At 44.7% G+C, this 21,223-nt stretch overlaps 1 protein-coding gene across 1 annotated transcript in view; it reads right to left on the reverse strand.

The window, feature by feature from the left end:
- Positions 1 to 7,686: 7,686 nt before the first annotated feature.
- Positions 7,687 to 21,223, reverse strand: part of ccdc88c (coiled-coil domain containing 88C) — a 32,543-nt gene continuing 19,006 nt past the window's right edge. The window contains exons 17-31 of the mRNA XM_070919853.1: positions 20,688 to 20,815; positions 20,416 to 20,557; positions 20,067 to 20,216; positions 19,574 to 19,735; positions 19,204 to 19,481; positions 18,051 to 18,194; positions 17,589 to 17,775; positions 17,267 to 17,412; positions 16,653 to 16,742; positions 16,200 to 16,504; positions 11,612 to 11,704; positions 11,282 to 11,392; positions 11,049 to 11,186; positions 10,674 to 10,912; positions 7,687 to 8,460 (exon numbers count right to left, since the gene is read on the reverse strand). Of these exons, the coding sequence (XP_070775954.1) occupies positions 7,687 to 8,460; positions 10,674 to 10,912; positions 11,049 to 11,186; positions 11,282 to 11,392; positions 11,612 to 11,704; positions 16,200 to 16,504; positions 16,653 to 16,742; positions 17,267 to 17,412; positions 17,589 to 17,775; positions 18,051 to 18,194; positions 19,204 to 19,481; positions 19,574 to 19,735; positions 20,067 to 20,216; positions 20,416 to 20,557; positions 20,688 to 20,815 (3,087 nt within the window). The remainder of the gene's footprint in view (positions 8,461 to 10,673; positions 10,913 to 11,048; positions 11,187 to 11,281; positions 11,393 to 11,611; positions 11,705 to 16,199; positions 16,505 to 16,652; positions 16,743 to 17,266; positions 17,413 to 17,588; positions 17,776 to 18,050; positions 18,195 to 19,203; positions 19,482 to 19,573; positions 19,736 to 20,066; positions 20,217 to 20,415; positions 20,558 to 20,687; positions 20,816 to 21,223) is intronic.

Consider the following 21,223-nt stretch of genomic DNA (forward strand, 5'->3'; position numbering starts at 1 on the left):
TTCAATTAGTAGTCTCGAATTCATTTTCTCTGTGCCGTGACTGCTGTTAGTGTAAATGGTGAGCACTAATGCTTTGCGGTGCACTGAAGTGCTTTGGCAATGCTGCTGCTGCTGCTGCTCCTCCATTCATGACAGTGGAGCTTACTAGAAGTGAGTCAGTCAGTGTAAGACAGCCTGATAAGACTGTGTCTACATGTGACCAATGAGGGGTCTAAATTCAGGCTAAATTAACAGAGCCTCTGGGCCGATCCTCTGTTTTTGTGGGCAGGGAGTCAAGGTTTAGTTATGGGAAAATTAAAGTGATTCCCTTCTTTTTCAGGAAGTAAGAAAGCCTGTAGTGACTATAGGGCAATGTTGCATTGTTCTAACCCCCTCAGGGATAATAAGATAAGGTAAATGATACGTGCGGCTGAATTTTGAAGAAACGTGTACAAGACGTCAAGAATATTTCCATTTGATGGAATGGTGTAGCCATTAAAAACTAAACAAAAACACCCTTTGGGTTTGGATATTTCCCTCAATGTAAACATACAGTTTGACAAAAGCAAAATCTTCGCTCAAGGTCCGCTTACTAGTTTTTCCTGGAGCTTTCAACTGCATCTCATCTAATCCTCAGCGGATAAAATATATATACGTGTGTGTGTGTGTGTGTGTGTGCTGCTGTCACACAGTGTGGAATAGAAGATCAACTTAAACAACAATCTTAAAGCTGCATTACTTGATTGTTTTGGCCACAAGCAGTGAACACAACATCTGACCTATTATCACCTTATACAGTTGACATGGCTAACGTGTTAGCAAACAGTGGACAACAGTTGCAGGCCAACGAGCCTAAGGACCACGAAAAAAAACTCCATAGAGCTGGGGGGGGGGGGGGGGGGGGTGTTAAGAGATCCATCTTTTCACCAAATGGTATTCCAAACAGATCTCCAGTCTCACAGAGTTCAGTTGATTTCAATGATTTGAGCGCAGCAAAGGGGAAACCAGCCACTCGGCCACTGTTCTTGTCCTCCGACACTGCGACAAACACAAGCTACCAGAAGTGTGATTCTGCTCAGCCGTCAGTCAGTCAGTCAGTCAGTCAGTCCTGTGAGTGAGCGAAGCACTGACAAAGCCGCCGAGGTTAACCAGCAGTCGTCTCCGCCCCGCGGCCGGGACACACGTGTTCCGAAGCCCACCCGTCCTCATCACCCCAGCGGCACGCTGAACGCTCGCAAACACACAAACAAACGCCAGGGTTGAGAAATGTGCTCAATGTGTCTCTGATGGCTTCGGTGTTCCCGTCTCCTGTGGAGAAGCTCAACATGAAGTTCAAACTGAAGGACGCACGTTAGAATGTCATCTCATTTCTCAAGATTTTTTTTTATACTTTCTGGATGGTTTGCTGTAGAATACTGAAGGGAAACCAATGGACCACAGGAGGTGAAAATGAGGCATACACCCCCAGCCGCTCCACACAACTTTCTCTCATTGTTTCTAATCGTAGCACTGGAAGCAGCTCAGCATATTTAATGCGTTGAAATACTAAAATAATAATATTTAAATATTTAATATATCTTTTTTACTATATATAATATATATTTGGATAAAAGCGTCAGCTAAATAAATGTAAATGTAAATGTGTGAAAAAACAAAGACGAACTTCCACTTGAATTCACAGGAGTCTGCAGCTGTTGCAGCCTCACGCGGTGAGCGAAGTCCGGTCGGTGATGGGAGATTGTCTCCCCAGCGCGGTTCCTCTCCCCAGCGCCAGACTTCAATAGGTGAGCTCAATAATTAATAACTCTGGACGGACGAGCCTGCGCATCCTTTCTATAACCCTTGTTTCAGGTCAGTCACAATAAATAAAAACACAAAAAAAAACAAATGGCCGCTCTGAAATAACCCGTGTTCAACGGGAATCCGCCGGCATGTCTCTTCATCTACAAAACGACCGAATATGATTATCAAAGACCACCGCCGAAACTCTCTTTAATTGGTTCGCAGAGGCGCGCGCACACACACACACACACACACGGGGTCTCCTGCGGAAACCTCAAGTTCAAGCGGCAGTTATTCACATGGTTTGATTGGTTTGTTTTTTTAAATGAAAGAAAGACGCGCATTTCTTACCGGATCTCTCCGCTTTGAAGGTCTGCAGCAAACTGACGGCCAGCCACCCTGTCACACACACACTCACACACACACACACACGAACGCGTGGTCTCTCTCTCTTCCTCCACTCTCTGCCCACACACACACACACACGCACATACACGCACGCACACACACACACACAGCAAAATGCCAAAAACTATGTGTCAAGATGGAAACCATGCATACATCTATTTTATTTTATTTTAGATGACTACTGTTTCTTCACATTAAAACCCAGCCTTCCTGACGTTTCCTAGGCACACAGCATGTGAAATATTATTATTATAATTATTATTATATATATATTATATATATATGTATCATATTTTTTGTAATGTTGTGACTGGGACTATAGCAGGCTAGCAAACAGCCGCTAACGCACGTGGCGGGCGCTGGGGCAACGTTAGCGCCGACATGGAGCCGTGCCGTTTTTCGGGGTCCCCTGAGAGAATGTAGCTCACTCTCTTTTAGTTTTCCTTTGCGTAGCTAAACTTTAACTTAAATTTAAGACTTTATTAATCCCACAGCGGGGGGGGGGATTACAAGTCACAGCAGCAAAGACAGAAAGGTGCAGAAACACACAGCAGACAAGCTAGTTGCTAACTGTGCTCGGCTAAGCACGTACATACTGCGGCCAGTGGGGCTGGCGAGAGCCGTGAGACTGAACCAAACCATTTGGCTTAAAGCCGCTAAAGAGTTTTGACGGGGGGGGGGGGGGGGAGACTGCAGTGGCCACGTTGAAAATGTGGATTAGTGCACCTTTAAAGTAAGTCACATTAGAATGTAGCTGTACCCTCACGGAGATAAAAATGTCAAATTTGAGTTTCATTGATGTAACTTCGGGGGCCATTTTGTGACGTTCCATTGCGTTGCACTCAAAAGATATCTCCAATATTTCCCATTTATATCAGCGAGGGTGAAGACCTCCCAATATAACCACCTATTGCTTATTATATTATCCATGCATATTTATTTCAGGATGGATAATAGAAGAGTCAAGTTCCTTCTATGTTAAATACTTGGCCAATATAGTTGCCTCCGACTGACTCACAGTGGGTGGGGAGGTAAAGTGAAGGCGCTCAAGTGATTCAGATTTTCAGTAATCAGTTTCCCCATTCCAGCAACTTTCCCTCCGTAATGGGAGACTAGGTGCCCCCCCCCCCCCCCGTATTATTATTCTGGCTATTATTTTCTCAATGAAGCGATTAATCGTATGGACCATAAAATGTCAGAGGCAAGTAAAATTACCCAGAGCCTGAGGTGATGGAAGACTAAACAAAACCCTGCAAATATTCACATTGGAGACACTGGAACCAGTGACATTTAGGCACTTTTGCTTGAAGAATTACTTTCAATTATCCAAATTGCTGCAGGTGAATTTTCTGTCGATCATCTAGTCAATTCATTCATCACCTCACGTTTCGATGTATCAAAGACGATCGTACCGGTAAATGTAACATTAAAGTACATTTTGAACAGGAGACATCATCTTAAAGAAGTGTAAATAAAAACATGACTAAAAAGGGAAAAAACTAAAATTGCTGCCAAGGAAGCAGGAGCATCAGTTCGAGTTTAGACATCTTTATTACCAAAAAAGCTTTTGGGTGCAATAACATCCACCTCTACTGAATCACACTAGTGACCTTTTAGCGAGAAGCCTTTTTAAACAGTAGTCACCACAGCATAGCAGTCAGCAATAGTCATAAAGTGATAGCAGTTATTCCAGTTACAGCAGGAAATGTCAGTGACGTCAGCTCCGCTCCACCTTCTGCTTTCGGTTCGGCCGTGTGACGCTGTGCACTGCATGTTGTCATTCAGTGAGGGCTGCACAACGGTGCCGAGACACCCACAGACGGCGGACACCCAGTTTTAAGGAAGACGGCCTGAGCATGGCACACCAGAGTGGGGGCCATCTCTCTCTCCCCCCCCCCCCCCCCCCCCCCCCAAACTGGTGTGTGAAGAAAGGGGGACGATGGGACAGTAAGACAGGGGGACAGACAGAAAGGACACTTTTGCAGAAAGCCAATAACATAGGAAGTGACAATGTGAGTGTGTGTGATGGTGCAACTTTTCTTCTTTTCTTCTGACAACAGCAAACTGAAATCGATTGACACACACACACACACACACACACACACACACACACACACACACACACACACACACACGCACAGAGACACGTCCTCAAGCTTTGGGAACTAATAATGCAGAGATGCCTTAAGTGCAGACAGAAATAAAGGCAACACACAACCAACCCCCAAAACAGGTAAACAGACAGGTCGCAGCTCTACTGACGGCGTCAACCTAGTGTTTCACATCGTGTCGCGTCATCTGCTAACACCATCTCTCTGCTCTATCTCTTTTTTTTTTTTTTTTTTTTTACAGTGTTATTAAAAAAAACCATCTACAAATATTTCAGTTTTACAGCGGAATCACAGGGTTTTCACTAGTTTAGAGGAGTTGATATGGATTTGTTTTGTGGGTTTTTTTTTTTGATATCAACAAACATTTTCAAGAGGATCTTACAAAGAGTATCCCGAGGGTCGTAATATTCGGCCAGTTCATAAAATCTAATGTCATGTACAAATGTTACAGGCAAAATAATTTAGCTCCTTGCATATTGACGTGTGCTTTTCGTTCAAAAAACGGTGAGCAGAAATGTTAGTGATGGGTTCCAGTCGGATCTTCCTTTTCACAGCTCCAGTGTTACATCCTCCCCCTCCTCCTCCTCTTCATCGCTCTAGTGCTTTGCCGTCGATCATCAACAATGCAGAGAGGACAGGTTGGCGTTTACAAACGGCATCTTGAGATTCATTTTTTTTCTCCATTAACATCATCATCTGCCTCTTCACCCTCCTCAATCATCTTAACTGAACTTTCTAATGTGTGTGGGTGTGTGTGTGTGTGATGAAGACACATTTTACTTAAATGTGAGAGTGTGAAACATCTATTATTCTCAGTAACGGAAGGCTGAAGTCTGGCACTTTAGAGTAGCAGACCGGTGGGTGCGAGACTGCACAGCTAAAAGTCACTGAAGGTCAGATGTTTGGAGGATGGTAGTTTAATGCAGTTCAGTATCTCAGGTTTCAACGGTTGTACTGTAGACAATGCAGCATATCAATGAGAGTCTTAAATTTGTCAGGTATCTAATTTTACATACCTGTCTGGTTATTTTAGGCCTAAACAGTTTCGGTTTCTCAATACATGTACCAGAAGGTTTACCTTTACCTTCTTTTTGTGCAAAAAAAACGACGATTGGGACTGTTGCGGTTTTCCGAGGGCACAGTGAATACAGCACAGCGCTCCAGTCGTCATTAGCGGTTTTATTCTGATTGGCCACCAGGGAGAGCTCCTTTTCTACTGGCCAAACAGAGGTGGAACGACTAGCTACGCTAACATTAGCTTGTCAACCTGCTGAAGCGTGGCTAGTTCATGGGCACTACGCTGTGACGTTAAAGAGAGTTCCCGTCCAGGAAGTCCTATGGACAGAAACTGAACTTCATCAGGAAAAATGAGTGAGTCCATGGAATCACAGACGCGCTGCTACATTTAAAGTCATTTCAGGCAAACGTCTTAAAAGTTTTAACAGCCAACATGCTTTTGTTTATGGGGTTTTAAGTGTATTTGATGTCAGTCCAACAAAGCTGCAGAATACCGTTCACCGTTCATTGAATACAATCCAAGATAGTCATGATGTGAAGTCATTTTACTATAGTTTAGCACTAATAGTAGTATTTCAGGAAGGTTTGATGATCATCGTGACGATACCGTTTACGGCGTTTTGTTTTTTTTTGGATTCTTCTACGGAACATTTACACCACGGGGAGCTTCAGTGAAATGTTAGCATGGTGCATCAAAGTCAGAGATTCACCAGAAACACATGATGATGATTTTCTTCTCCTTACATACTAGGTATATCAACCAAATTAGTAGTAATCTACCAAACACTGTAGCCAAATCTAAATCATTACGTGGAAACTTTTAACTATCCAGATCACAGTGGGTCTGCATTCAGCCTGAATCTCTCTCTTTCTCTCTCTCTCTCTCTCTCTCTCTGTTGTGCAGTGCTTACAAATGTCTGGCTAACTTAGCGTGCAGTAGTACACCCTACCAAAACACAGTGGTTCACCCAGTGGTGAGAGTGTGTGCACATGTGTGTGTGAATTAAGTCCAGCTCAATGGTTAGCAAAGCCACAACCAACCCCCTCAAGGACAATGCCTCTGTGTCTGTATATATTATTATATATATATGTGTGTGTGTGTGTGTGTTTGTGAAACTAGTGTTGGCCCGGGCCAAGCTACATTTCCAGTAAAGTGTCAAGAGTGTTGCATGCTGGGATAGAATCTAAAGATGGAGGGAGAAAGACTGTAATTTAACTGGGAGGAGCCCCTCCATCTCTGTCCTGTTTATCTATCCGTCCTCCCGTCACTATATCTGTCTCTCCATCCCAGCATCCCTCCTGTTATTCTCTTCCTCCACGTGCTTCTCCTCTTCTTTTCCAGAGTTTGTTCTAGATAACAGAGGAGAGGAGGAGGACGGGGAAAAAGGAGGAGCAATCCGATACATTCAGTCGCTCTGGTGCTTCTGGTCGCCGTCACTTCAGGTCAGTCATCCCTCTCGGTGACGGCCGATTCCCATTCTGCAGAACTGATGGCATCCAGGTGAACGTTAGCAGGGCCAGACAGTGCGTCGGTCAGCAGTCAAAGAGTTCCAGCTCACAGACTGAGCCAATCCTTAGTATTCACAACTATGCATGTAGTCCTCTGTTCCCGCAGGCTTTAAGTGTTGTGGATTCTCAGACTTCAGGCATCTCAGCTTCCACCTCCATGTGTTAGAATTGGCGCTCTTTAAAAAGAATTAACATCTGGATCATCGTCATCGGGTCAAAACATCCCCATTCATTTTCCAAAGCAGCCAGTGATTGCGACATCGAACTCTTTTGGGGGAAAAAAACAAACCCATCTTGTGGGCTCAGCAGAGGCCAATGAATTCCAGCATCCTCAGAGATCATCTATAGTGTTCAAGTCGAAATCCTTAAAAAGACCATGAATGGTTGAGCTCAAATCTGTGCCGCATCCGCCTCAGAGAGACTCAGCTTGTGGTGGAAAATGGAGAGCGAAAATTGACTCCACAGATCCAGTGGTTGAGGTGAAACGTGATTGTGTGTGTGTAGTTTAACCCGTGACAGCTGACGGGCTATTTAAAATCAGCTGTATTGGAAGGTGGCATATGGAGTCAGGTTTGGTCGTTCACCTACAAAAGTTCGTTCCAGGAAATATGAACTGAACTCACGACTCCTTTGAGCGGAGATGTTTTTAAATGCTTTCCAGGATTTAGACAGATTTCCAGTTGGTGTTGTATTTGAGCAAAGCTTAACCGTAGACCTCCAAGAGTTATTTGTCCACAAGTCCACGGACTGGTTACTGTCTGAGGGGTTGGACTCAGCCCATAAAGCTCCAGTGTTTCAGCCCCAGCAGACTGTACTTTGGAGTATTCAGTTCCTATCTTTAGACACAGCCACACCTATAGACGTCCATTAGTTGCAGTGTTTAGACACAGCCATACTCATACCAGACAGTCTGGGGGTCGTTGTTGGGGTCGGGGGAAGCAGGTGTGCTTTTCGGGCGCTCGACAGAGCCACACCTCGCTCTCTCGCTTTCTTTCTTTAAGTGGGAGGAGTCGCCTGACCGCCCCTCCCTTAACACCTCCCCCTGCTCAGAGGCCTCATCAGGCCGCGTGGTGGGCACAGCCCTGACGGGGGTCACCATGGCGACCTCTCCACGGTGGTGGTAGGAGGGGGATGAGGAGGGGCCGTTCCGAGCGATGGGAGTCCTCCCCCTCTCTCTTTCTCTCTCTGCGTATCGCTCTGTTTGCAGATTGAGAGAGGACGAATGGTGAATAGGCGGGTTCAGGAAGCTGCCGTCTCCAGGCTGATTGGTCGGACCGGCCAGGCGAGCAGAGAGAGGCCGTTCTCTCCCGTTAGCCCCTCCCCCTGGTCTACGAACAACCACATCTGATTGGCCTTCGTTTCCGCAGAAGCTGTCTGGTCCGTTGGAGCGCAGCAAATCAGCTGAGGCCAGGCTGAAAGCCCTGCTCAGTGATTGGCTTGTTCTCTGGGTGACCTGCTGGCCTGAGGCTGGGGATTGGCCCACGGGCTGGCGGGGCGAGGGCTTGACGTTCTGGCCTGGCCTCTGGTTGGATGACTGTACAGTGGGCATGACATAGCTGGTGGGAGTCACCTGATCTCTGCCAGCCGGCGCAGAGGGGGCGGGACTTCTGGTGAAATAGTCAGTCATCAAGTCCTCCTTGCTTCCTGTAGACACCTACACAACGGAAAAACAAAAATTTGGTTTTTTGAGTTAAGCTAACAGATTTTCCAAGTAACCCCTGACCACTGGGTTTTCTGTGTGTAAAATGGTTTGTGGTCATTTGATTAAAGGCCGAAACCTGAAACCAGAACTTCTCGGGTTCCGTTGAGATCCCACTGATATTTGTAACTACGCTATTACCTAAAAGTACAGCCTTTGAACAGAGCCTCTCTCAACAGTACGCCCTGTGGCTCGCTGTATATGTTTAGATGAGGACGGTAGGTTTTTTTGAAAAACCATCCAATATTGTTCTTTATTCAGTGTTTCTTTTTTCAGTGACCTTTAACGAACATCATTTCCCACAAGCCCTAAGTGTTCGCAGGCTAAACACCACCGCTCGCCAGAAGACCATACAGTGGGCGAGGGTTGGAACTTAGATTGACTAAAGCAGGACAGAGAGGACTGAACACGGTGGATGTTTCTAGACAGCAGAGATTATAACTAGAAAATTGGGAGGGAATTTAGAAGAGCGTGTTGGTGAGTTTTATGGATATGGACGAAACCAAGTTACGATAAGGGAAGGACACGCGCTGCTGTGCTTGTAGTTTCTATATGGGAGCAGTAGCAAACGTTGTTGAACTTTGTTAAAATCACAAAGGTTTCCATTTCTTGTCGTAACTGCTGTAGTGGAGGGTGTTTTGTTTTACAATATGGAAAGTAAACCCCAGGAACCGTGGCAAACGACTAAGAATTTGGGATATGGCACTAAGTGCGATAAAAAGCGTTATTTCGGATAGAATGAACGAACTTGTCCAGCCTACACCGAAATGTCTGATCTTGGTGGATTGTTTGCGAGACAAAAGCCTTTGATGTAAGGGTGGGAATCAGTGTCTGTCACATTATTTATGACATTGATTTAAACTAGGCATCGTTCTCTGAATCACGCTGTATTTAATATCCTATCGTCATAGGAATGTGTGTTGTTTTAAAGGCAACTATGGAGGCCTCTCCCTCTCTGCGGGATCATCTAGAAGAATTATTATGGGTGTTGAAATTCTTTTAGGGAAACAGGATATCTGTTTGGACTTAACAACTTGATGACAATTTCAAGTAATATTCTCACGCCTGATTTCACACGTCTGGCTCAGTCCGTACATGTGTGGATGACAGGCTGGAAGAATCATCTGATTTGTAGGCAGGAGTCTGTTTCGCTCAAGTAAGTGAGTATGTGTTGCTCAGTTGGAAACTATCAGTAATGTCACGTCACGAGCCAGCTGTGTGTGATCTGCTCTGTAGCGATACCCATCATTGGCAGATTAAACTGCATTCATTAATAATGACCGGAGGCCAGCATACCTCAGGTATGAGACTCTATGATGAGAAGAGATACGCCCTCCGACGGGACATCGTCACGTGAGGTGCTAGATGATGGTTGCAGAAATAACTCAGGCAGGTCCGGAGAGAGTAAAAAGCCATTTTCCTCAAAGTTGGATGGCAGTATCGTAACGGAATTTAGTGTGCTTTGCAAACTTGGTGCCCTCAGTCAGAGAAGTGTATACTGAGACTCAGTCAAACTACAGCATTCTAACTCAGAACACACAGTCTATTAAACTGGACATTGACAACAGAGATGGAAGACACTGAAGAATCGTTTGTCAATGTCCAGTTTAATAGACTGCGTGTTCTGCCATCCAACTCTGAGGAAAATGGCTTTTTACTCTCCTGTAGATCTTTTAGTTTTTCCCCACGCAGTCTCAAGTTGTGAGTGAACACGAAAACTGGACTGTCTCTTTTCTTATACACATTGACAGCAGCCATATAGTCTCCCCTTGAAATGTCAAACCTGCAGAAATGTATTTTCATTTCTAGATACAAGAAAGGCACAGCTTGAGATAGAAAAGGTTTCACTGGCTATTTTCTTTACTCTGATTCGGAGCAGTAGGCTAAGCGATCAACAGCAGCTGGCATCATCATCTGTGTTTTAAGATGAATCTGAACCTTGAATCCATCAGCCTGTGGGAGCTTAAGATCAGTAATGTGTGACTGCATAAAGGAAACCATTACATTGTTTTAGTTCTTTATGCATGTATTTTTTAAAGAATGTTAATACTGTAGCAGTTTCCACCATGAAGCTGATCTAAATTGTTTCCATGTGATTGCTTGTATTTATTGACACAGAAGCTAACTATATGTCTTGTGTGTGTGTAGACAATAATTACAAATGTTACCATGGGAGGTGACTGTACGTTGCTCTCCTGCAGAAACTGCTCCAGCGTCACCATCTCACTTCCAGGAGAAGATGGGCGGGTCTTGGTCCTCAACCCGCCTCCGCGCTGTGGTTGGGCCCTCTGGGGTGTGTGGTCGTACGGAAGGGTGGAGCTACGTGACAGAGTCTGCTGTGATTGGCTGAGACCCACGACATCGTCACTAGAGAGGCTGGCTGAGCGAACCTGACAATCTGACGTGTCTAAGACGGATAGAAACATGAGTTACACCAGGGTTTTTAGGACAGAATACTGTATGTAAAACCTCTATGATCTATTATCAGTAATAGGTAACAGCAAGATTTATAAGCAGCGTTAACTGTTGTAAAATGTGTATACCTCTGCAGTTGATAGGCGAGTTGGAGCTGGAGGTGTTGTGGCTGAAGTCTGCCGACCCTGGGCGGCCTCCCGTGTTGTCATGGTGACCAAACATGGAGTCGGACGTGTTGTGGCGAGAGTCTTCGTCATATAACAGACCTGAATTTTTTTTTTTTTTACACACCGTCATAAATACACTCACATTCGCTTGCTGACTTCTGAGTAAGGTGTTATGTATTAATAATCTGGCTTACCTCTGGGCCTGCGGCCGGGGCCTTGCCCCAGTCTGGAGCTGGCGTTGTTGGTTAGGCCCAGTGAGGATGAATGATGGCTCACAGGGGAGCTCAGAGCTTTATGGGTCTGACCTGGTGGCAGGAAACTCAAAGAGGTTACTTTGCCGGGAGCAAACCAATGTCTTAAGGCAGAATAATTCATCACTATTATACTGAGCAGCAAAGCATATAAGCAATAATTACATCATCTCAAAAGGTAGGTGGAAATGTGAAAACACCTTAAGTCTTAATTCAAAATTGGAATCGCCGCATTTTCATTGAATGTTTTATTTTCATTAAAATTTAAATTACCTTGTCCATGTCCATCTTCCCCGTTGACACTCTCACTGCTGCCTCCTGGGGTGCTGCTACGAAAAACGCCACGGCCCCTGCCGTCAGTCAAACCTGCGGACCAAATCAGAATGGTGTGAGACACCATTCTGGAGCTGTACGCCACGGTGTGACCATAAGTGGTGTTTGTGTGCAAAACATAGAGTAGCGGGAAAGCCAAGCAACACATTAGCAATCCATTAATGGATTCTGGTACGCTGGAAGCTTATAAATCACTGTGATATCAGTTATTATTCAGCAAATGTATCTGATTCTAATTAGACATTACAGCTGGATATTTCTATATCATATATATGATATCAATATCAATAAACAGGGGTCACTGACATCTGTAAAGGATACAGCTGTAACATATATCGGACATTGACATGATCATTTTGGCATAGTGGGGAAAAGCCGTTATGCCTCAGTTTTTGTGAATGAGTTGCTCTTTCCCCAATTTAAAAGAGAGACTGTGTAACTTTTACTGGCGGTTGTTCAGCAAAAAAAGTGGCCACAAGTGGTAATTACAGCATAATAGCACATTGGCATTGGATGGGAGCACACAAGCACATCGTGGCGTGTTTACGTCTTGTTTTACTTTTGTGATTGAAGTCATTGAAATGTTTATCCAGGACATGCTGTAACATAGGGTAACAGTAGCAAAAGTAAAGAAGAGTCATAAAGTCAGTGAACTGACGGAGTAATGTCATAGGCTTTTCGTACTGCATATTCTTAGCCCTGGGCTAACTTAGCCCCGTTTCACGCTGGCACCGGCCTCGTTTAGTCGATTCTCAGGGTGATGGCCCTGCAAACTCTGGGCTAACCCTTGAACTCTGGGTCAGGGACAGCAAGCCCTGGGATAAAGTTGGGGTTGGGGAGGATTGTGCCAGTGTGAAAGCGTTCCTAGCCTGGGGCTAAGTGCAGTGTGGAAAGCCTCTGCTATATCTACCCTAACACTAGCTAATATTAACCCCCATCAGCCACTGGTCATCCCAGACCAAGTAAGGCTGTAGAGTGGCTAAACTGACATATTCTCGCTTTAAGCTGATGTGGTGCCTTGATTTTTTATCTTTGCTAATGCAGCTTTAAAAGATGCTAATATTAGCGTGAAACAGGTGTTTTAAATAGCTCACATTTCAGGAAAGGACGGGCGGACAAAGGGTTAAAGCGAGTAGACAAGCAGACAACGCTGAAAGAGGTGCTGGGTGACAAGTTGGCACTTGCAGTATGGTTGCTGTGGTGACCTGTCGCTGCAGAGTGCAAGAAGAGAAAACTGCAGCAAAGCTTTGTGATGCAAACAGATCTCTCTTCAGCAACTCCAGACTGACTTCAAGAACAGACTGAAATGAGATCCGCTCTTAATACAGAAATGAATCCTCACCGGGACACACACACGCGGCACATTAAAAACATTAAGGGGGGGTGACAGCACACGCACACATAAACATCATTCATACAGGTACTAATCAAACATAAACATAAAGACATGCAGATATATGTGGGCAAGCCTGGCGTGCTGGGAAACATGTGCATGTGTGCGCGCACACTCTCACACACACATAAACCATCTCTACACACACTACTTACTAGTAATACTGGCTGGATCACAACAGCACCTGTTTGTGTGTTTATCCGTATGCTTGAGGAGTGTGCAATTTGTGCCTGCATTAGTGTTTATGAGGTGTGTGCGTTTGTGCGTGAAGTGCTGCTGTTGGACAGTCTGATGTGGAGGTGGCAGTGAAGATGATGATGATGATGATGTGTATGGTTAAAAAGGATGAAGAGGAGGAGGAGGATTTTTAGAATACTCCGTTGGCTGTGATTGGCTGGTTAGAGAGGGCGTCGGCTGTGATGTCAGTGGAAGACCAGAATCGCAGTCGTCTGGTGAGAGAGAGGGAGGGGCGGGAGGAGGAGGGTGGGGGGAGGAGCTTGTCTTGACTTTTACTGCGGAGGAAACTGAAGCGTTTTGGGGCAGGAGGAGCTGAGATAGAGAGAATGGAGAGACAGGAGGGAGGGATGGAGAAAAGTAAAGAAAATGATGAACCAATGACAGAAGAAGTTGTCAAGTTATGTGATTGACAGGATGCTAAATTATAGATACCATGCAAGAAAATCCATTAGAATGAAACAAGAAAAAAGAAATCTGTAGTTCAGTAAAATCATGCATTTAGACTCAAGACTGACCTCAACTCACCCTGAATTTAAACATAGTATGACTACTGGTGCAAAGCTCAATGCACATGAAGTGAAACTGTAGACCTAACTGTTTTTTATTGTTTATTATACAATGATAACTTTTTAACTTATCTCCTTAAATAAGCGGAGTGTGGCAACTTTCAATTCAAAGGCCACTTCGCTGAACTAAGAGTGAATTAAGCTCAGCCGAGAGAATTCCACTGAAGAGTAGAGCAATGAAAGAAAAAAAGACCACCCATGGAAATAAAACATAAACACAGTCTGGAGCATGCATTAGAAACCAACTTCTATTATTGGGATAGAATGATGAGCAATGGCTACCTGCGGTCCTTGGTCACAAGTTGGATTAAAGAAGTGGTGGTGTACTATATACCGTTGTGAAATAGGAATAGTAGCGACAGCAAAAGTAACAACACAGCCAACAATTTCTATTACCGTCATGACCATGACTACCATCGTTTCAGAGGGCACCCTGAACATAGTACAGTGTCCTGCCCAAGCACCAACCTCCAGGTCGCCAGGTTGCAAAAAGTCCAATTGTGTAGAAGTCTATGAGAAAATGACTCTACTTCTCACTTGATTTATTACCTCAGTAAGCATTTTCCTGATGAGCTCTAGTTTCAAGTCTTCTTCAATACAGCATGATGTTCATTTAGTAAATTATGGTCCATTTAGAGTCAAATATACGATAAAGCAGAGTATGCTTAAGGGCGAAGCAGCCTTGTGAATCAGGATAGCGGCGTTTGGTTGTGCTAAAGACACTGGTGAGTACATTTACAAGCTAACTTTGTTAGCAGCAACTTCGCTCGGTGTAGCCAGGAGCCTGGTGCAGTCAGGTTGCCGGTGTAGGTGGGCGAGCATAGTGTCCTCTGGTTCTCCACCCTCTCAAACCTGAGGCTTCAAAACGGTAGCCCAGAAACCAAGGACGTAACTGTTGTAATGGCTACGTCCACCTATTGTGAAGTCGGCCGTAGTTATCTAGCTTTCATGTGGCCCCAGCTTGCTGCGATAACATTAGCTGGTTGACCTACTGAGCAACGGCCAGTTTGTGTTGTTGAGGTGTAATGTTACATAAGAGAGGATGCATTGTATGTGACCGACAAGCAGAAAACGCGTTGCAAAAGCATTAACATAAAAGTCCAATAAAGTTGCAATACATGGCTCACTTTTCAGCGTTCGTTAGGTTTGATCAAAGCCAAGGCAGACATGGTATGCAGCCACTTAACTGTGCTTCAGCTCTAATGGTTGCATTTCAGATATGTTAATATTGAGATAATACCGTGATATTTGCTATAATCATAGCATGAAACGTTGATACCAACACATCCATTCATTTGAATAGGCAAATTTGGCATAAAGGCCAGAACTATACAATACTACACTACACAGATAATAAACATAATTTGGTGAAGCATCATTTAATTTTATCTTGTTTCCTACCCTTAGTCTTGACGCACAGACTGGGAACCTCCGGTGCAACTGATACAGGAAACCATAGCTCACCAGGAGAAAGTAACCCGCCAATACAAAAGTTTCAGTCATTAAGAAAAACTGCCAGACATTTGGTCTCACTTATGCTAACAGATGTACACCTAGGGCCTTTTTGGGAGTTTTGGATTATCTGTTCATTTAAACCAAATATTTTTTTCTTCATCAGGTCTTCAGTATGTTGACCTGTTGTGTCGACACAAGAATAATTGTCACTGCAAAAAGTTGCTTTTAATAGCACTTGTAAAAGGCACAAAGGTCCTGACCATTGCAGTGATTTTGCCTCTAAGCTAGGTATCCATTAATGTAAACATAAGCCAAAAGAAAGACAAACACAAGGCGTTTAAAAGGGCTCAGAAATTGACGGATGTACATTTTATGTTTGATTTTACTGAATGTTATTTCACAATCACTTCTTGCAATCATACAAGACTTTAAGTTCGATCTAAAAATAGTGAAACTCAATGAGAACGGCTGCATATAGTTCACTATAAGTCACCCTGATAAAAGTGGAGAGTATAATTGTACTGTGAGCATTTCTACTGTAGGAGCAGAGCCTGGGTAACGTGGGAAACACAGTAGAGAACAGATACAATGGATGTTAATGAGAGAACCTGAGGTGCAGCAACTGTCAGTTATTCAGTCAGCCAGTTGTGTGGTGGTCAACAGTGCCCTCTACAGGAGCAGATAGGGAGGTGTGCCTGATCCAAAGCTTTGCGCTTTTGGAACCAGAATATAAAAGGACATATGATGTATCAGAATTTCAAATACTGTTTACCGAACTCAAACTAATGACCTGGTAATTAACGCTGTATGAAGAATTTTGTTAATATAGATGTGGGTGTGTGTGTGTGTGTGTGTGTGTGTCTGTGAGTGTGTTTACCTCGGCTGATGGGCGTGAGTACAAGACTCTGGGGTCCCGGGCTGGGGCTAGCGGTGTGGTTGTTATGGTTACTGTGGGCATGGCCGCCGTCTTGCGTGTCGCTTGCCGTCCGCTGGGGAGGCGGGGGCGGGGTCTCAGGGGGGAGGAGGGGTGGCGGGGCGGGTAGCGGGATGTCTGGGGCGCTCTTTGCTCGCTCTCTGTCTTTGCCTCCTTCCTTGTCTCGGTCGCCGCCTCTCTCCCTGCTGCTCTCCTTTCGGGGTTTAATCAGTTTGGCGAAAGCTTTGGCTCCGGCCCACTGACTCCTCCTGACAACACACAGCAACACCTCTATCTGTCATATATCCAGCATCAGTATCTGAAATACATTAACCAGTTACATGTGGCTCACGGTGCAGAATTGCAACACTATACACGACTATTTTCTGTAAAAAGAAAATGAAAGGTGTTGATTACTTTTTAGGTGTGGGGTCATAGAACTTGTACTGGTCCATGATCTTCTCCTCTAGTTTCTCTTTCTGACGACGAAGAGTATTCAGCTTATCACTAGATGAAGAGAGAGAGACACACAGGAGGAAAGAAACACAGGCAGACATCATTGTAATCTCTATCTTTCTGAAGCTTCTCTGCATTTTCAGCATACGAGTATCTACAGTTAGGTGCATATATATATTTGGACACTGACACAGCAATATAATAAATATGGGAGTGAAGTGCAGACTCGCAGCTTTAAAATTGAGGGTGTTCACGTCATAAATTCTTGCCACGGGCATGCATGGCTTCCAATGGCACGGGTGTTTACTGATGATGTGACAAAAGACAGAAGCAGCCGGATGAATTCTGAAATTATGAAAATGATGTCACTGTCCAAATATTTCCCGACCTAACTGTATCCGTCTGTTTTTTCTAAAAGCAGTTCTGGATAATTACATGTTAATGGTGGTGTCTGCTCAAAATGTACATGTATAGTTTGTGTTACTTGCGGCGTATACTGCATAAGTGCAGGTGTTTTATGGTACGCCAGCTGCATGTGTGGCTTGTATTCCAGGTGTGGTGTTGTGTGCAGTTACATGTATAGCTTCTGTTCCTGGTGATACAGCTCTTTGCTCTCCATGCTCCTCTCCAGCAGTGTGTGGTTCTGCTGGCTCAGCAGGTTGATCTGACTCAGGAGGTGGTGGTTCTCCTCTTCCAGGTTCCCTTTCAGTCGACTCAATAGCTAAAAAAAAAAAATAAACACACACGCAGGAGTCTGGTTGGGAAAGGATCAAAGAGGTGGTGATCCACCAAATAAAATATCTGCTGCGCCGGTAGCTGTTCGGTCAAGAAGGAAGGATTTGTTAGTCAAATGCATCCCCACGAGGCAGCATGGTGAAATAAAAAGGCCCCGTTTACCTCACAGTGGTTGTCTAGTTTGGTCATGGTTAGATCCAGGCCCTGGTGTTGCTCCATTAGCGAGTCGTATCGTGCCATCCACTGACTCACTTCCAACTGGGCGGAGCTTAATGAGCTCTTGAGTTCATTCATGCGCTGCTGGAGCCCCTCACATTGCTCCGACTGCTGCGATTGGCTCCCTGTCAATCTGAAAAAGGGGAAACCGAAGGGGTCAGACTCAGGTAGTTGGAAAATCTCCCAGGTTCTGCCTCTGGCCTTACACTGTACCTGAACATAACCATTTCAAAGCTTCTACCTTAAGAAAACAACTTCTAAGCAGATTGGGAAAGTTGATACTGACGTATCAGACTGGCCTTACGTGTTCTGACAAGCAGTAGTCGCAGAGGTGATCACAGAGTCATAAATTCTTGCCATGACTTGGCTGAGAGACATGACAGACTCTGTGTGAAAAAAATACAGTACCTGTCCACTTGTGTTTTTAGCTGTAGATTATCTTGCTGCAGTAGCCGATTCCTCTGGATCTCTTGGTTTAGATCCTCCTTCTCTTTCTGACCCCGCCCCTCCTGCTCCTCCCATTTCTCCTTCTGCTGCAGCAAAATACAATACCTGCAGAAAGACAGAGCATAGGGGTTATTTCTACTCGATAGTGTCCGCGGTTACAACTTGAGCAAGCCTAACTAATGGTTATGTTTGGCGACACTGACAACACAAACCTTTGATCGCATGCAGCCGAGTATGGCGTCTACTACAAATACGTACACACAAATGTGAAATGGGGAGCAGGGGTGCGTCAATATTACGTTTCTTGGAATAAGAGCATCAGCTGAAATTGTAAAATGTGATGTCATGTTGGCATCAGTGACGAGTTTCCATTTCTTTGGCTAGTTAAACATTGGCAGCCCTGTCTCCATTGTGGGCCCAAGTAGGAGTAAACAAGTCCAGCGCCCTGGTAACAAGACGGAACAAATCATTTACAGCAACTCCGTGTGAGTTAAGGAGGGTTGGGCTGTGGTTAGATAGTGGCAATGTGTTTGGTTGATGTCCCCGCCACTGATCAATAGTGCTGTGACCTACAGCCACTGGTGGTGATAAAATACAATGTGTGTACGTTTCATGTGACTCCATGCGTCTGTTTACACACTCGGCTCGAGTTCTGTTGTGCAGTAGAATGTTGTTACTTTGCCTCAGTCCTCAATCTACTACAACGATACTACAACTAGTAATTAGGATTACAGCATAGCTACTAGACAGGCCAAATTCAGTCGTGACCTAAATACAGATTCGCAGCTCCTAAACACCAGCTTGTGTCCACGTTGTTTGGAATTGCTGAGAAACAATATATCACATATTGGTTAAAGTAAGTAATGCTACCTTCCATTTTTTCTGCAAGCTTATGGTAAATAAGCATCTTCACGCCCAAGCATTTGATTTAAAATTCCTCTGGAAGCTAAACCCAGCCCGCGTGCTCGGTTTCACTCGCAAATGGTCCCATTACGGAAGCTGAAGATGCTCTAATCGCCATTTCACTGAGACTTTAACAGAGAACTAGATTCATTTGAGCCTCTTCCATTTGTCATCTGACTCACTTAGTAGTGTTTGTATGTTATTCACTTACTTGCTGTGCAGAGTCCTGTGCTCGCTCTCTAGCGCCCTCTGTTTGCCTTTCACCGCGGTGTGCTGACTGATCAGCTGCTCGTACTCGTGCGCTTGCCTCTCGTGCACGCTGAGCAGGCGCTCGTGGTCGCTGAGCACGCTCTCTCTGGCTCGCCACGCCTCCTCGCGCTGCCGCTGCCACGCCTCGACCTCCGTCTCCAAGGCGGTGACTTGGCCCTGCAGCACCGCGTTCTGGGCCATGAGGGATGCACTCTGGGAGGAGAGCGTGGAGTTCTCCACCTAAGACGCGGTGACATCCGTTAGAGCTCCGTGGTGAAAGTGTTACTTATTAGCCCCATTTTACAAAAACACTACGTGACTGAATTGTTTACCTGCAGTTTTGCTGTCTGCGTGTGTAAGGCTGAATTCTGCTCCTGCAGGGTGGCGGTGTGTCGCTGCAGGGTCACCATCTGGTAGTTCAGAGATGTGTTCTGGTTCTCCAGCTGTTTGAGTTGCTCCTTCAGTAGGCTGCTCTCTGTCTGCAGAGAGGCACTCTGGAGGAAACAATGACACCAATACAATTCATGACTCAGCCTAGTAAAAGAAAAACATCCAGATGGCACCTCAAGTAATTCATGTGACAATGATGGTCCAATAGTTGAACAGATAACATTTAATAAACTAATCGTGTATTATTTATGTAGTGTGCATCGTGGGAAAGCAGTAAATTCTAGAAAACTAAATGTATAAAAGAACATTAAATGTGCTACATACAATATACATATACTCAGAATATACAGAATTAATTTAGAAATATAAATATATGCAATACCTTAACGATTAAAAACAGAAACATCAGGACTTAAAAAAAAAGGAAAATCTTACATTCTTTTCTACATCAATGAGATGATCTTTGATTCGGAGCAGTTCGGCAGTGGCTGACCCTTGACCCCGCCAGCTCCCAGAGCGCTGCTGGGAGTTGTGGTTTTCCTCCTCCGCCTCCTCCTCCTGGTGCTGACGCAGTGCCGACACCGTCTGACGAGCCTACAGCAGAAAAAAAAATAACATAATGTAACACACTCTACAATACAACACCTTATAATTTGTGATTGCACATACACATCTAAATAATCATTACAACCCATTTCAACGCTCAATTGGTGAGTGAAGCATTGAAAAGGATTGTCTCATCAGGTAACATTAGATAGTTTGGTCAGGCAGTTGGAGTCCTTACGGTGGCTAGCTCAGCGCGTAGCGAGGCGTTGAGCGCGTCGCTCTCCTCTACTTTCCTTTCCAGACAAGAGATTTTCTCCTCTTTGACCTTCATGGTCTGTTGGACGGTTTCCTCCAGCCGAGACTCCAGCAGCCTGTACCTGCTGACGTACACAGACAGTCAGTCGATCAGCCAGCCGTCCGAGATTCATTTCCACACACATAAAAAAAAAAAGAAATCTGATGAGTAGCCCTCGCATGGGGCCGAAATGGCAGCACATCAGAGAAAACTACCTGTCCTCCAGCGTGTGCTCTTGCTGCAGGAGCTTTTCTCTGTTCAGTCCGATCTTCTCCAGTTCTTCGTTGAGTCTCTCTAGCTCGACACTCTGTTGCTGAACACTCAGCTTCTCTGACACCAACTCCTGCACACACAAAGAAACGAACGTGAAACTCTACACGCACGTCTACTGTTATCTACCTGATATAGTGGACTGAGTGGTTACATATTCATTGTAGAGTTATTCAATACTATTCTGTTGAGATTGTGAGTTCACTCTGGACCTTGGAAACATTAGTTGCCAAAACAGAATCCGCTACAAGGTCAATTTCTTGCATTTCCGGAGTTTCTGATCATATCACTGAATTGTATAAATTTCCATCCATGCTGGCTCTGCTGAGGATCATGTGATACAACTGAAAGCTCAAAAACAGCCGCTAAAGGGACCTTGTGGTGAAATCATTTTGTCAACTGCTATTTAGTCCGACATGGAGAAGTGCTTAAATTGTTCTGATCTAAATTCTATGACTCCATCTGCTGAAAAAAAAAAAAA

The sequence above is a fragment of the Enoplosus armatus genome, chromosome 15, assembly GCF_043641665.1.
Source record: "Enoplosus armatus isolate fEnoArm2 chromosome 15, fEnoArm2.hap1, whole genome shotgun sequence".
Classification (NCBI taxonomy): Eukaryota; Metazoa; Chordata; class Actinopteri; order Centrarchiformes; family Enoplosidae; genus Enoplosus; species Enoplosus armatus.